We start from the raw sequence: 16,902 nt of genomic DNA on the forward strand, positions 1-16,902 counted from the left end.
TGTTGAATAAAATTGTAGAATGCTAAGAATATACACACATACACACACACACATATATATATATATTTGTTTGGGGAATCTAATGTGTAGGCAAACTAGTATTTGATAACATGATGCAGACAACTGACAATAGTTCACTCACATTGTAGAATTAATATTTAAAAGATCTGGAATGTAATTTTTAAAAAGAGTTAGTAATGAAATTCTAGTGTTTCAATTCTCTTATGTCTGATATTGGAACTGTGGGGACAGGGGACATATGCTGATCTGGAAGTAAGAAAGTCATGCTGTGGTCAGTGGTGACCTTTTCATCAGCGCACCCTCAAGCATCTTGCAAGTTTTAAAAATGATACTGCTGTTTGATATGGTTGGCTACTAGCAAATAGTGCATGAGTAGTTGAATATCTAAATATCTATATATCTATATATTTATGTGAGTACTTACATCTGGCCAAAGTTATAATTAATCTTAATGTACATTTCTCATACAACCCATTCACAAAATTATAATGTAATGTGTTATAAAATAAATTTAAATTACCTCTGCCTTATGGTATGTACAAATAACTGGAAATATATGGATATATATGTATATATACTTTAACCATTACATACTTAGATGGATGTGTATATATGTTTTTTGCATAGTAATTCAACTTTTAAAACTATCATCTTTGACCTGTTTCAGGTTCCGGCTAACATTTTCTAAGTCGCCAGTGCTGCTTACAGTTTGAATACATGAAAATCCTGTTTCTGAGATGTTTGCGCACATGCTTATTAGGAAATGAGTCTGTATGGAAATCTCACCACAGATATGGTTAACGAACCGGGTCAACATCATAAAGGAGGGTGGAGACTCTATACTAACTTGAATGAAACAAAAGCAGTGGTGTTAGTCTATACGCCTGATGCATTTCAGTAATAATGTAGAAAAATATTATTTAAGAAAAAAAGTTGAAACATACAGCCATGAGGAGCCTCGACTGTGACAGAGGCGCATAATAAAACTACTAACCAGCGGAGATCGTGCCATTTCGAGAAAAACAATTAACCTGGTTAAAGAGAAATGTCTGATGTAAATAATAAACTAATTGTGGCTTGTACATGATTTGTATGTGATCCTGTCCACTAAAATCACTTAACAATTCTACAGTAAGCTTCTGCACCCAAGCCTGCTGCTTGCTCTGTGCCGGAATAACACCGAATGGAATCTCCTCCTCTGTCTTGCTTGTTAGCGATGTGTCTGATTCAGGGCATGCGACTCATTAGTACTGTTCTTTGTACATGTACTCTCATTTGGGTTTTGTCATTGCCATTTTCAAAGCAAAGTTCTCTAGTCACTTCCTTTCTTCCTGTTTCGCTGTAGCCACTGGTGTTCCTCGCCCACCAGCTGTAACTCAGTCTGTGGGGGAGACAGCCACAGAAATTGTCATGTACTGTATATTACCTGGTGATAGCTGATTTTCACCTCCAGAGTTCAGTTTCTAGGAGCCAACAATACGTCCCCTCACCTCCTCACCTTTCCAAACTGTTCTCTGAACTGAGGAGTTGAAGTCATGAACAGGTACTTGGGGATTTGCGAAAATCCTACCCAGGTTCTGCGTTTACAGTTCTTTGGCCCAGTCTGACCCTTCCCAGGTATTTGTGCAATGATTGTATTTACTGCTGGATCTTTGAAGGTTTTTTTTTTTTTTTTTTTTTTTTTTTTTTTTTTAAGTCCGTCACTTTATTTGAGCATCACCAAATTCTCTATGCAAATGTTAGTAATCAGAACATTGTAATTTATATATTTATAGTTAGGAGATTAAGACTGGAGTGCCATCGCCTCGGGTGATGGTTTAGCTTTTGCTGTGTCTGTACCTCCCAAATCATAACTGTAATGTTGAATCGGACAGAGCCATACGTGCCCGAGGGCGGGGCCTACCTGCCTGAGCGCGAGCCCTTCATCGTGCCGGTGGAGCCGGAGCGGACTGAGGAGTACGAGGACTACGGCGCCGACGAGCCTGCCCATGAGCATCCTCCCCACGCGCGCTGGCGGCGCGCCCTGCCCCGCGGCCTGGGGCCGTGAACCTGAGACGGCGCCCAGGGAGGCCAGGCTGGGGGAGGTGTTAAGATTATCATTTACAGGTCAAATAGAGCAGTGCACACCGTATCTGCGATGTTTCTTCCGGCGATGCTTCGTCCAAGAGTCCCCCTTTTTACTGTAGAGAACCTTGTTTCTGCAGGAAGCCTAGCCAGCCGCGCGCGCAGTCTGTAAGGCGTCTTTGCTTTCGCCCTTGAAATGCTTGCAAAATACTTTGTTCACAAAAGCTGCAAGGAGAGAACGTGCCTGGTGCCTTTCGTTAGCACAGCGGGCAGCCTCAGTGAAACTCTTAGGTTAAACAGTGAGTCCTGGAACCCAGAACTACTGTATATTTCGAGAGGGCAGTTTATCTTTTCCAATACTTATTTGCAATTCAATTACACCACGATTCAAGGAATGCCCCTCCTAAGCCAAAAAGGAGGGAAAGGTCAACTGCATCGCAAGTATTTATCTTCCTCTTCTAGCTTCTGTTACACATTATGGCATAGAATGCTCTTATACATCTCCTTTAACAACCACAAACCTTAAGCCATGTAGCTGAAATGATTGTATCAACTGGATACAATTTCATATTGCCTTAAACCTCCTTGTTGTAGACACACTAACATTTATGCCAAATTGCAGATTATTCTGCAGAGATGGAATTGCATGTTTGTGTTGTATATTTAGTATGAACTTTTTTTTTTTCCAGAACATGTTTCTTAGTTATCAAAAGCAGTTGGAAATGTTTGCAAGACTATGAACATAGAATTGCTGCTTTTATATTTTAACTGCAGATTGTGAATTTCACTGCCTTATATTATTTATTTCTGAAACAAAAGAGGCATTTTTCAATAAAACTACTGAAAATTTGACATGGTCTGTTTTTTTTCTTTGAATGGCCTTTTGGACTATTCGGGCGGTTGTTACAACAAACAAGTTTATATCCTTGGATACGGTTACAGATCTTGCTAATATATTAAATTATGCTAAATAACTTTAGATTTTTAATGATATGGTGAAGTCATAGAAAGAGAGTGGTGAGAACCTCAACAAGCCAAGCTGATTCCAAAGGCTCTATTAGGAATGTAGAGGATGTGTGGGTTGGTGGAAAAACAACTAGGTATCCTAGGAGACCCCAAACAACCAAATAACTTTTAACAAGCCACATGATTTAGTATGCATTTAATCACTTTCCTATACCATACTTTACCCAGTAGCATGTTTAATTGCAAAATGGAAAATTCCTTAATGGAAATTTTTACATTGAATACCTTCCTTTTACACTTTTACAAATGCAAATAACATCATTCTAAATATCAAAGAAAATAATGTAAGAACCAACACCAATTGGAGAGAGGTAGTGATAGAAAATTTTCCACAGAGCAAAACATCTGAGTTAAATACTTTCTGGCAACCAAATCAAAAGGAATAGATAATAAGTGAATGTACTGTGTTCATCAGGTATCCAGCAGATTGCTAAATTCATAGTATTCATCTGTAATCCCCAATATCTATATTTTTAAGGTTAGAAGAGACCATTGAGATCATTCCAGTTCAATTCTTTGCTTTATGTAGGAAGAAGCAGACTCAGCTAAGTACTGTAGTATCAGAACAAGACTAAACTTCTAGGTCTTGTGGTTCTTAACCCTGTTTTATCATCAGATACTCTCCTCTACCCCCTCTCCTTCTCTTTTCCTGGGAACATTTACTCCCTTGATAGGAGCTTTCAAACTTCAAAGTTCTACGAATTTATTTTCATTAGTTTCTGACTCATTTGGGTTTCTGATGCTCCTTGATGAAGAGCCTCTGTATCAGGAGCATGAAGATGGGTTCAGTTCCTGGTCATTGACTCGGCTGGGTTCCAAGGCCACAGGGATTTGAGGCACAAAGGAACTCCATCTTCTTTCAATGGCAGATGTGGGTTTGATTCCTGATGTTGGCGGTCACCCATTTCCTATCTTCTAATTTGTGCTCTCAAAGAGGGGATGAGGGGTCAAGCCATTTCTAACCAGGGATGAGCACAAAATTACTAACCAGCTGAGATACATGTTGTAACTTTTATTTTCATAACCTATTTCAGTGATGGCAAACCTTTTAAGCTCGGCGTGTCAGCATTTTGAAAAACCCTAACTTAACTCTGGTGCCGTGTCACATATAGAAATTTTTTGATATTTGCAACCATAGTAAAACAAAGATTTATATTTTTGATATTTATTTTATATATTTAAATGACATTTAACAAAGAAAAATCAACCAAAAAAATGAGTTCGCGTGTCACCTCTGACGCATGTGTCATAGGTTCACCGTCACTGGCCTATTTCCTCCGTAATTAAGTTTGCTGAATCTATATGAAAATACTTTTTGTTACCCCTGAGTGAGCACATACTGAAAGTGTAGGGAGAAAAGGCCAGGTGGTCTGGGTTTAAAAATTAATACTAATACCCCACAAAAATCAAACCTGTAGGTGCTGGTTTATTTATTCAAACTTTCTTTGAAGGACTACAGAACAACATCTAGCTCTTTAAATTTAAAAGCATTATAAGAAATTTGTTATTTATAATTTATATTTGAAACTAGGGCTCTGATTTTTAAGAGACTAGCTTGAAATAACGGTGGGAAGAGGTGACAGCTTCTAAAGGGGGCTATAGTAAGAAAGGTTTCAAAATTTCAATACACTTAAATAGATCCTGAATATTTTTTATAGAATATTTTGTACAATGGGATTAACCATTTAGCAAATTTAACACATATATTTTTTTCAGATTTTTAAAGGTCTATTTTTGAGTCTGTAAAGAATTACGCTGTCTATGAAGTTGCTCAAAATTACATTACAAATAAGGTCAGTGTAGTTTTCCCTGAGTATTTATTGTTTATTATGTCCATGGCCCTGTGTTTGGAATATAAGATTATTCTTCATTTGGTTTTAGTTCTAATTGCTCCATAACAAAAGGGTTTTGATATACCCTCACGTGGTCTGAGTGCCTTATAAAGAGTGACCAATTATACAAAGAATAGCTGTGGTAAATCTTTTATTTTCAAAGGCAATCTTTTAAATACAAATTATATTGATTGCTAAGTCTCCTTTTACTTGTGTTTAGAAAATGGATTTAGATCTGAATATCTAAATGAACATTATTAACATTTTCATTCTTAGATCCAGGCTGCTAAAGGCTATTGGAAAAAAATCACATGGACTTGCTTTCAGGGAATGCCTTTTATGCTGGTCATTTGCAGACCTGTCTCCAACACTGATCTCTCTCTCTCTCTAAGAGAGGGAAAGACAGAGAAATATCAATGTGAGAGAAACACATCAATTGGTTGCCTCCTGCATGCACCCTGACCAGAGCCCAGGCCAGGGAGGAACCTGCAACCTTGGTATGAGACCTTGACTAGAATCGAATCCGGGACCCTTGGGTCCGCAGGCTGACACTCTATCCACTGAGCCAAACTGGCTAGGCCCTAGCCGCTAGGGCCAACACTGATCTCTTGTCCTATCAGTATATCCAACTGTGTATACACCCTTGAAGTTCCACAAACACTTCAAAATTTACGCATCTGGTATTTATTAGGATTAGATTCAGCTGTGACTGACAGAAAGTCACAAAATAACAGTGACTTAAACAGATAGAATTTTTTTTACTTCTTATGCTTAAGATGTCAAAGACCCAGGCTTTTTCTATTTTGCTGCTGTGCTTTTTGCAGTTTCTTGGGTCAAGTTAAACTTATGGTCCAAGATAGTTAGTAGAGCTCTATCTATTATGTCCATATTCCCCCTGCAGGAAGGAAGAAAAAGTGAAGAAAATGCCACCCCTTCTTTTAAGGACACTTCTTACACAACTTGAAACAACAAATTTATATTACAGACCATTAGCCAGAATTTAGTCATTTAGCTACATCTAGCTGTAAGTGTGGAATGTTATCTTTATTTTGGGTGGCCGTGTGCCAAACTAAAATCAGCCATTATGTTACAATATAAGAGGGGAAATGAATACTGGGGGTCAACTCAAGTCTTTAATCTTTGACACAATGTTCAAATCTAAATATATTTCCCCATAAATTTTATTTTCCTTCATTGAACCCACCAACCACCAAGTTCCCCAGGCCTGAAATTTGAGAGTCATTGTAAAATTTTCATTCTTTCACTTTTTATAGCCGATTGAGCTTCTACATATATCATAATCACCCTGTTTTTACTACTCAATTTCAGACTCTTGAGATTCTTGTCATGACTATCATAACATTCTCTTAAATGGTCTCCTTTCTTGTAAACTTGGCTCCTCTCAAATAAATCTTCCATACAGATCAGAATGATTTATCTAAAATGCAGGCCTGACCATGTCATGTCCCCTGCTTAACATTCTTCAAATGGTGTATGGATTTCTATACAAGTCTTGATTCCATCTGTCAATTCCCTATTCCTCCTTTATCACCAACACTTTCATTGGACCATCTGGAATTCCTATTCCATTTTTGACAAACTTCTCCAAATCCTTAGCCTCTTCAGTGAACAACCCCAGCGCCTCTTGGAATGACCCTGAAGATCCTGTAGAGACGGTTATGCCTCCCAGAGTTGGTGAATGGAGACATGTCCTCCTCATTCCTCACCACTGTTTCCAGACCAACAATCCTTCCTTCTAGAAAAAGCTTTTATTGTTTGAGGCTTATATCTGACTCCCTTCACTATCATCTATTTCCCTCATGGTCACTCCACCTCATTCAGAAGAGGCTTTAGTGCTTTTATCCACCCCAGTATCTGCCATCTTCTAGGTATCGTATCCATTGGGTAACAAATCTAACATTATTTCAGTTATTTGAACTTATTGTCAAAGACATTTTCTTTTACTTGGCCTAAGCTACTCAGTATCTCCAAGGACTTACCTTGGACTTGTGTCTAACTGTCAGTGCTTTAAAATCACTAACTTAGACCCTCCACTCTCCTTGGGTTTCCAGCTCACCTGCTCAAGTACCTCCACTGAAACTGTTTTCAGCTTCATTATGACACTCAATGCAATGAGCCTTCCATGTTCTTACCACCCATCAGCTCCTCTTTGTCTTCACTTCCTTCCTTATCCAACTTGGATTCCATGTCTTGGTAACATACCCAGTTTATTGAATACTGAACTCCAAGAAGTACAAAATAGTTTCTTTTTCTTTAGTCATTTCCTTCAGTTATGTTCTATTATATATTCTTTTTCTATCCCTTAGCATACCTCAGATAGATACCATTGCTTTTACTATATTTTTATTGATTTCAGAGAGGAAGGGAGAGGGAGAAAGAGATAGAAACATCAATGATAAAAGAGAATCATTGATGGGCAGCCTCCTGCGTACTCCCTACTGGGTATTGGGCCCGCAACCTGGACGTGTACCCTGACAGGGAATCCAAGCTCAACCTCCTGATTCATAGGTCGATGATCAACTACTGAACCACACCAGCTGGCCCAATTGCTATTAGATCATTTTGAGTGTGAATACTCCAGTCCATTCCAGTGCAACTTAATCCACTTGAAAAATGTAATCTCAAATTCACTTTTGTACTCATTTTTCTTTCTACCTTGAAGTCAGAACTTAGACTTATGGACCCAGACTGTAGAGGTGTTAGGCCAGCTCTTTCACCCCAGCTTCTTAAGAATTCAGGTGGGAGAAGAGGACTAGGGAAAAAGGAAGTAAGGGCTTTTTCCATTTATATGTGCCACTAGAATCCTCTCTTGAATGTCAATGCTCACTGTGTGCCAGGTGCCCACATGCTGCTCCTCTTGTTGGGTATCTATGCCTGCTTTGCAGAAGGGCATGCAGGGGCTCTGTCTACTGTCCAGTTATCTCCAAATGACCTCTTCAAGCTTCTGCTGAGCTTTTGTCCCCATGGACTACTTCACTGCTATTTGCTACTGAGGTCTTCTCTCCTAACCTGAAGCCCTCTTAGGAGGGATCCCAGTAAGCTGGCTCAAGTCTGCCTACTTTCTAAGTGCTCATTTGACCACAGGAGACCCAAGCATCCTTGTCAAGCCAAATGAAAGAAGAAAGCCTGCCCCCACAAACGCCCCCTTTCTAGCTGCCTCCCATTCATTTTTCCCCATTCAAGCACATAGGCCTGCAAGTTAGGTCAGCAAGTTTACTGCATAGTAAATGTTCTTCCATGGACTAACATGCTTTTCTTGAAGATACCCCTCAATTTCTATGAGTGTTGTGTTTTTTTTTTTTTTTTTAAAGATTTTCCCATGTGTCTCACTGCGTGAAGGTTTGAAGCATTCTTTGTATAATGAAAATAAAAGCCAAAATGTTCTGCTTTATATCAATGATAATTTGCTTGAGTGGATTCTTCTTGATTCTTTATTTTGCAAATATAAGCTGCTTGGGGGTGATGACGAGATAGTTTGGATGAGCCAGTTCTTCCAATTCTTAGAAGTACCAAGGGAATGTGCTTTATGATTCTCTTTACATGAGGGTGATGCTTCATAATTTTCTTTTCTCTATGGCCATTTGTTCACTTCTGAGTCAAAGGCAAAATCCTATTTAATATCCCATTAACCAAAAGAGCCAAACTTTCTTACTCCCACATCCTTTAGTCACACTTACGTAGTAAAATCCCACCTCCAGTCTCCATGACTGTGCCCAGGATTCTAAGCACAGTTGGAAAAAATCACCCATTGCGGGGAGTGGGGGGTGGGTGGGGTTGTTGAGGGGGGGGGGGGAAGAGAAGGGATGGAGGGGTGGATTGTTATGTTTATAAAGCCATATGACCAACCTCAACTTGCCTGTGAGCACTGCTCATAATTTGACCAGCTATATTTCCAACTCTTTCCAAAATTCCCAAACTTCAATCCTATACCTCATCCTGATTATGAGATTTCTGCTACTTTTCATCAAAGCAGCTATTTCATACAGGAATAAGAAGCCAAACTAGAACCTCACTTCTCTACCATCAGGGCTACAAAGCTGCCTGCATATGGACCCATCCTGTCCTCCTGTTTCCTCTCTACTCCTTGAACTTTGAGTCCCTTTCGATTCTTTCCACAAATCCTGGATTATACACCTAGTAAGTATTAGGTGCTGTCAGAAATGGTGCTGGGTTCTATAGTGAAGACAGGAAAGTCGCTTCCCTCATGGAGCTCTCGTTTTCAAAGTGATAAACAGACAACAAATAAACAGGCAAAGCATACACAGGCAGAGGGTGATAAGTGTGATGAAGGGAAAGAGAGCAGGGCTGAAGGATAGACAATGCTGAGCGTATGTGGCATGTGCATGAGTTTAGGTAGCGTGGTGAGGAAATGCTCATTTGGCAGAGACCCGAGTGAAGGGTGGCTGCAAACACAAGGCTCAAACCTGGCTGATAATTGTGTAATCTGATGCTTTGCAATTATGTAGATGACCAGCTGTATCCCTAGAGCTGTACTTCTTGACTTTCATACACATTGGAATCACCTTGGAACTTAAAAAAATTCCTCAAATCTGAGTCCCACTCATAAGTTCTGATTAATTGGACTAGGGTGAAATCTGCTGATAAGACTTTTTAAAAGCTTTCTAAGTAATTATAAAGTACAGATAAGGAGCCAAACTGCTATCTAGAGATTCCGATTTAGCATGTTAAAAAAGGAGGCCCAAGAATATGTCTATTTTAAATATATTCTTCAGCTGAGTCATATGATCAGCCAGGATGGGAAACTTTTACACCTCTCTGACTTTGGATACAATTTTCATGCCAAAACGATATTTCTAGCCCAGTCCATTCTTCTGACCTTAGGCATGTCTGTTCAACTGCCTTGGTACATCTCTAGTTGAACATTTTACAGGCATTTCAAATTCAATGTGAACAAAATGATATTCCTCACCCTCCTTTCCATAGGAGCTTTTTACTACAAGACGTTTCTTGTTTTTGTGAGTGGTACAACCACCCTCTCAATTGCTTAATTCAGAAAACTGGGAGTTTCCCTCACCACCTACAAACCATCAATCACTAAATCTTTATTATTCTATCTACTAGGCATCTTTCAATTGTTCACCTCTCTGTACCTCCACTGCCATTCTCCTCCTCTAGAACCTGTTGTCTTGTCTGGATTTCTCAGAGGTCTGCCATCTGATCTCTTTCCAGCCACTCTTTCGTCCCTCCCATCAATTTTTCTCACAGCTTAGCAGACAAAATGATCGTTAAGAATGCAAATTTGGTCATATCACTGCATTTCTTAAAATCATTTGGTGGTGTTTAGTTCAAAAACCTTATCAAGACTCTTATGGCATCAAGGATTTGGTTTCTTCCTACTTTTTGACGTCAAGACATCTCACTTATCTCAATCCCCCCGCCCTCCAACTATACTATACTTCTTGCTTTACCACTTCTTAATCTTGAGGCATCATGGGTGCTGTTTCCTTTTCTAGCATACACTGTCTTCACTTGGTCACATACTATTCATCCTTTGTTTAATGCTGAAATAATCACTTCCGTTGGAACACCTATCCTGTCACTTCCAAAGTTCAAGATCCCCGCAATGTGCATTAATTAATACCCCTTGCTTTCCCTTTGACACCTTAGATCATACCAGCAATTCCTTGTTCAATATTTGCTTTCCCTGCTGGATGACAAGATTCTATAAGAGCAAGGACCATATTTATTTTGTTTACTCCTGTGTTTCCAGCAGCAACCAAAGTGCTGGTATTTAGGAAGGGTTCCATAAATATTTGTTGAATAACTAATATCTGGTGGAACAAACTCTTTTCCTCGAGCGCCTAGGGAAAGACAATTGGTAACTGCTCATAAAGAGCACCTGCCTCAAGGAAGAAGCAGAGCAAAAAACAACATAATAATCAAGGGCCAAAGTGTGTACTTTAGGGTAAGATTAGAGAATGAAAGGAGAACAGAGAGATTACATCTGCGAGGTTGTGGGGAGAGGGATACTGGCCAAGTGGCCTGCTGAGGAGACCTTGGAGGCCCATGCAAAACTCAAGCTTGTTTTCCAAGAAGCCTTAACCCTAAATGCTACAGGGACAAGGAATGGTCTTTAGGTCACTATCCAGAACAGGAGCTCTTTTGGTGGAGTTGTCATCACTGAGTCCCCAGTAGAGAAAACTGAACAGTAGCCCAGTAGAGAAGTACTGACCTAGGAGGAGGGGTCACAACATCTGTATCCCAGGTTAGAGGAACAGGAATGCCCAGACACGCAGGCAGAAGGCCATGTGATGACGAAGTAATGTATCTGCAGCCAAGAAGTGCCACGGCTTCCCAGCCACTAGCACAAGGGAGAGGCATGGAACGCATGCTCCCTCCGAGATTCCGTTAGGAACCAACCCCTTGATTTTAGATGTCTAGCCTCCAGAACAGTGAGGGAATAAATTTCTGTTTTAAACAACAAAATAAAACCCCCCCCTTTTCCTTGATAAACCAGATTTTATTTGAAATATCAAAAATATTGTATGAAGATGGATAATTCACATGTAATTGAACTTCTTCATGTCCACTTTGTTGTAGAACAGGGGAATGCAGCTGGGGTTTTTTACCTTCTGTAGGAGCCACCCATGGCAGGAAGGTTTGATTATTCCTTATTTTGGGCTGTTGTAGAGTTGTCCTTTTTTCATGGTTCTAATCTAACCTATTGTTGGAGAAGGTCATCAAGAGGATGTGACTGCTGGTTGACCTGAAAGCTAAACTAGTCAACTAGAGGCTCCTTACCCACACCCATGTCCTTAGAATCTATGGTCCAGCCACCATTTACACACTAGTAGCTGTTTCAAGGACACAGTCTTGAGAGAGTAAGGGGTTGTTAAAAAATGGGTCTTAGGAAAGAGGCATCCATGAGGGAAATCCTGCATTGGCTGTCAGCATCTATGTGGGGAGGTGTGGCCCATGGGCTAAATGCTTGCATGGGTGCTGAATGCCTGGAAAACACCAGCTGGTTTGATGTGCTTGTTTGAGGAACTGTACCTAGTCCACTGTAGCTAAGAAGGGATATGATGGCTGTCTCCATGGGCTGGTCTCTATCATGGGCAGTTTGGCTGGCCACCTATGCCCAACTAGAGGCTGACGCTCAAGTTAGAAAGTTGGAAGAAAAGAATGTGTGGTTGTTTACTACTCTGCCCACTTCAGGCTGGCAGACAGGTGGGAGAGGAGGATAATAAGTTGGAGACTTTAGCGTGCCATTTTTGAAAAGCTAGGAAGGCACAAGTGAAAGTTCGAGCATTGTGACAAAGCCTGATTGGGATGCTAAGAGGTGGAATCCCTGGGAAAGTGAGGAGGACCAGGAGCAGAATATGGTGATTGACAGTGAAACGGATAAAACTCCCTGAGCTGTCTGACCCCTAATACAAAGGAAAGCAAAAGTCCAGCCAGTGGGGCAGCTCCCAGTTCAAGAAGCGTTCATGATGAGAGAATATACTCCCACTGAGCTTATTGATATAGCTGCCAAGTTCCAGCACAAGGCCAGGGAAAATATCCAGGCATGGTTGGTGCAGCTATGGGATACAGGGATGGGCTGGGGAGGTGGGGTATAACATTTCTTTGATCAGCAGGAGGTAAAGAAAATGAGCAATATCACCATACACCTTGCCTTCCACCAGCACTTGCATGGCACTGGGGAAGGGAGAAGGGTTAGTTTCAAGGCACACACTACCTTGTAGATTGGTTTATTCTAGCCTGTTGGGTGGCTTGGCCCAATGAGGAAGATCACACGGGACCCTGAGAATCTATAGAGGAGGCACAACAAATTCTTAGGGAGTTGGGAATGAGACGGGCCATCTATGCCCCTGTCTTTGAAAGCCCTGGTCAGGCCACATTCACCACAAAATAAAAGCCAAAATACTCCAGTCCACTCCCCACACCTGGTATGAGATTCTGATAACCATGCTGAGCCCAGCTGTGGGACAAGTCATTTACAGTAGGATGTTGGGCTGATCAGAAAGCCACCTTTGAGAAGGCAAATATTCTAGTGAAGCAGATTAAAGCTCTGGGCATCTCCCAAGCAGGGCTACCATTTGAGCTGCATGTGTCTCTGACTCTGGAAGGTATGGGTCAGGCACCGTGGCAGAGATAGCAGTAGGAGAGAGTACCCCTAGGATTTTGGTCTCAGCTCTAAAAGGGGGCAAACACCCCAATACAATCCCACAAAGCAACAGCTCCTAGTTGTGCTCATGGCACTCCTCCAGGTAGAGCCTCTCACCAATGATAGCACATCATGGTTAGAATTTCCCTTCCTATCAAGGGGTGGGTTGAAAATACATTCCACCCACCCACCTCCGCCAAGGCGAAAAATCCACTTTGTCCAAGTGACGTGCCCATTTGCAGCAGAGAAGCACCCTGTCCACCAGCCAACTGGTTAGAAATGTGCGCACCCCTAGGCCCTGTAGATAACGGTATGTAGATTCTCCAAATGCCCCCGCCCCTATTCTTGTGGCCACCCCTTCAGTCTGTAGAGAGGGCCGGTGGGAAATTCCTACTGATGCCTGAGAAACAGACAGGTCTAATCAGAGCAATGCATCCACAAGGACTGGAGTTGCTATTCATCCCAACACTGACACCATCTGGACAGAAACAGGAATGAGCTGCAGTGGCCAGTGAGCCCTGGCTGTTAACTCTTTGCACTGACCGTTGGGCTGTTCGGAAGGAACCAATCCTATGGCTTGGACAGTGAGAAACCACGGGACATATGATCATAAATAAGCCCTTGTGGGGTCAAGATATGTGGAAAGACATTTAGGTTTGCCTGCCTGCAAGAGCCTGAGGCACTCCTCACTGTCTTCCACATCCCAGCTGGCAGGCTGCCAGGTGCTGACCCCCCCCCCCCCCCCCCCCCCCGGCAATCAGCAAGCTGAGGCAGTAGCTCAGGTGCATAGAAAGAACGGCCACCAGGGTGGGTGAATAGGATAGCGTATTGCCACAGATCTGCCAGGTTGCCCTTGAAATACAGTGATTTGGTTATTGCAGTTAACAGCATGTCCTGTGTGTTCTAAATCATGCCCAAGGCAAACTGCCAAAGGCGTCTGAGGCCATAAATTGAAGTTCCCATCCAGGGAGGGATTGCAATGGATTACATTGGCCCCCTGCCTCCGAGTGAGGTTCTAAATATGCTTCGGTTTGTGTGGACACTGCAAATGCACCTGTCCTACCCCAAGCTTTTTCCTGTGGCCATGCAAACCAGACTGCCACCATTAGGGGATTAGAAAGCTGAGTATATGCTTATTGATTAGGGGTGGTCACATTTCAAAGGTCATGATATGCAAAACTGTTCAAAAGAACATGACATGAAATGGGGGTTCCATCTCTTCTACAACCCACAAGTAATAGAGTTGGCAGAAAGGAATAATGAGATATTAATGAAGCAGATGACATTACTAACAGGTAAAACCACCTTATCTGGGTAGACTGAAGTGCTATCCCAGGCTTTAGTACATTTGAATGATCAACCTGTAGGAACTGTTGTCCCATTCCAGACTGGGTACCCTGCTGAGATCTAATACCGTAAAGGTACAGAAATCTCGGGAAACAAGTCATTGCCTTAACTCTCATTGTGGCTTAATGTGCTATGCTGTTGAGCACACCCAGTCCTGTCACACCTGGGGACGATGTTAGCCACCGGAATTTGAAATGGGTTGCCCCATTGGGGCGGATGACTTGCTTTGCACCCCTGGTGGCGGGGGCACCACTCCATCTCCACTGAGAAGGGGGAGAAGGGGGGAATTCTGGTCTGGCATATCTGGCTCCCAGTCTCTCTCCTCACACCTGACAGTGCTGCCTCCCCTGGCCAGCATGTACAGCATGTACCACCAGGCTGTATTCCTAAAGTTACAGCCACAGGAATATCTGAGGAGCAGGCCACAAGTCCGATTCTTATAGAAGAGGTCCACCTTCCCATTCAAGTTCCTACTAAATATCTGTCTTTCTGGCCTTAGATTTCTGCTGCCCCTGCGGTGTCCAGTCATGGGATGAACATGTTCTGTTTTCCATGGGAACAATCCTTTGGCCACTGCCTTTGTCCCCTCCACTGACCTGGAGGATGTTAGAGTAAACAGAGAAGCCCTTATGACACTCACCCAACAAGCCTTAAGTGATAGCCTGTCCTTACTGAACCCTGAAATGTATCTACTGAGAAAAGCTGTCCGCCAGGATAGGATGGCCTTGGACATTATTACTGCCTTGCAAGGAGGCACCTGTGCCATTATCCAAGCGGAATGTTGATGAGTTAGCTAATGTAGCATCTTTATTAAATCACATGAGAACACAAGTGAACACCCCTAGGAGACTTACTAAATCCATGGTTTGGGTCATGTGGCTCTTGGTGGAAAAAAATTGGTACTCATTTTGGGAATTATTTTGTAATCTGTGTTTTCTATTGCATGTGCCTATATTGTTGCTGTGGTATTTGCCCCCAGTGCAGCCAGACAGCTGCCTAATGAGCAGCCTGCGTGCTAGTGAAACCTCTTGCTGATCTCTTAGGGCACACTGCGGAAGAAAGGGACACATAAGATTGTAGAAGCTTGTCACAAGGGATAGAATGTTGGAGGAGGTCATCAGGAGAATATGACCACCCCTTGACCTGCAAGCTGGACCTGGGCAATTAGAGACTCCTCCCTCCCTCCCTCCCTCCCTCCTTCCATCCCTCCCTCCCTCCCTCCCTTCCCTCCCTATCCTTGGAATGTACTTCCTGCCTCCCATTTCCCCACTAGGAGCTGTTTCAAGAACACTACCTTGAGATAGTAAGGGGTTGTTGAAACCATTTGGGCTGAATGTGTAACTGACCCCAATCAAGGCCTCTATATGAACTTTTAAGATTCTGATGGGCAGGTGTGGACATCTACTCATCTTTCTGCACCTAAGACAAGCCTAGTAAGTAAGTTCCCTTGCTTATTAAAGCTGTCACCCACCAATCTGGAGTGGTCTGTCTCTTTCTTGGGTCTCTCCCTGCCCTCCATATATGGGGTTGTTTTAAATTTCACCAGGAGAACTCTGGAGGTTTCAAATCAGCATCTATATTTATGAATCCAAGCCAATGTGACCAATACAGAGTAGATAATTGGCTAGACCAGTGGTTCTCAACCTGTGGGTCTCGACCCCTTTGGCGGTTGAATGACCCTTTCACAGGGGTCGCCTAAGACCATCCTGCATATCAGATATTTATATTACGATTCATAACAGTACCAACATTACAGTTATGAAGTAGCAACAAAAATAATTTTATGATTGGGTCACAACATGAGGAACTGTATTTAAAGGGCCAGAAGGTTGAGAACCACTGGGCTAGACTATCAGAAACATTTCATGTTCTCTTCTTTAAGGTTCATAACTGGAAAGTAAGAGATAGAGGTTGCTGCAAAGTCTCATTGAGTTTAATGAAAAAAGCCTTGGGTGTTCAGGAAATGCCAAAGAAAGAAAGGATGTTCTCTTTTGCCCAAGCTACTCCTCTAAGTGTCAGCCCCCAACAAGGTAGTTAGACAATGGAGTTTGTTATAAAATTGAGTTTGTTATGAATTGCTGAGAGAGGTATTGGTGAGAACTGTTGTCAGTCACTGGCGCTTTTGAACGTAGCTAAAGTTACCACAAATAAGATAAAACAAGCACGTCAAATGGGAAATAATTTAAATCAGAACAGTTCCCAGGGTTGTCAGATCAAAGCAGATGTGAGATATTGATCAGTTTAAATTTCTGCTGTGTAAATCCCTGAAAGCAAATGCCACTGGAACACGGTGTTCAAGTTCAGTTTGTTAGAATGGAGCTCAACTAACAAAGACAACTTATACACTTTTTCTTCTGTGTACTGGTATACCTTTAAACTTTAGATGTTCTTGGAAACATGTATTTTGTTTTTTCTCAGCTGTGTAATTGATGCAAGGACATATTAAGTTATATATTAAGAAAA

The 16,902-nt window shown here is 41.9% G+C and overlaps 1 protein-coding gene across 3 annotated transcripts in view; it reads left to right on the forward strand.

Moving 5' to 3' along the window:
* The window catches only part of COL12A1 (collagen type XII alpha 1 chain), a 111,620-nt gene extending 108,694 nt beyond the window's left edge, over positions 1–2,926 (forward strand). For 2 of the 3 annotated variants that reach the window (XM_070418226.1, XM_070418227.1), the window contains one exon: positions 689–1,866. In XM_070418226.1, the coding sequence (XP_070274327.1) occupies positions 689–699 (11 nt within the window). In that variant the 3' untranslated portion in view covers positions 700–1,866. Of the gene's footprint in view, positions 1–688; positions 1,867–1,895 lie in introns of those variants that run through there. The other variant, XM_070418228.1, reaches the window with a different exon arrangement.
* The last annotated feature ends 13,976 nt before the right edge of the window (positions 2,927–16,902 follow it).

Source organism: Myotis yumanensis, unplaced genomic scaffold (assembly GCF_028538775.1).
Source record: "Myotis yumanensis isolate MYYU_CA2020_CCGP unplaced genomic scaffold, mMyoYum1.0.hap1 SCAF_6, whole genome shotgun sequence".
Classification (NCBI taxonomy): Eukaryota; Metazoa; Chordata; class Mammalia; order Chiroptera; family Vespertilionidae; genus Myotis; species Myotis yumanensis.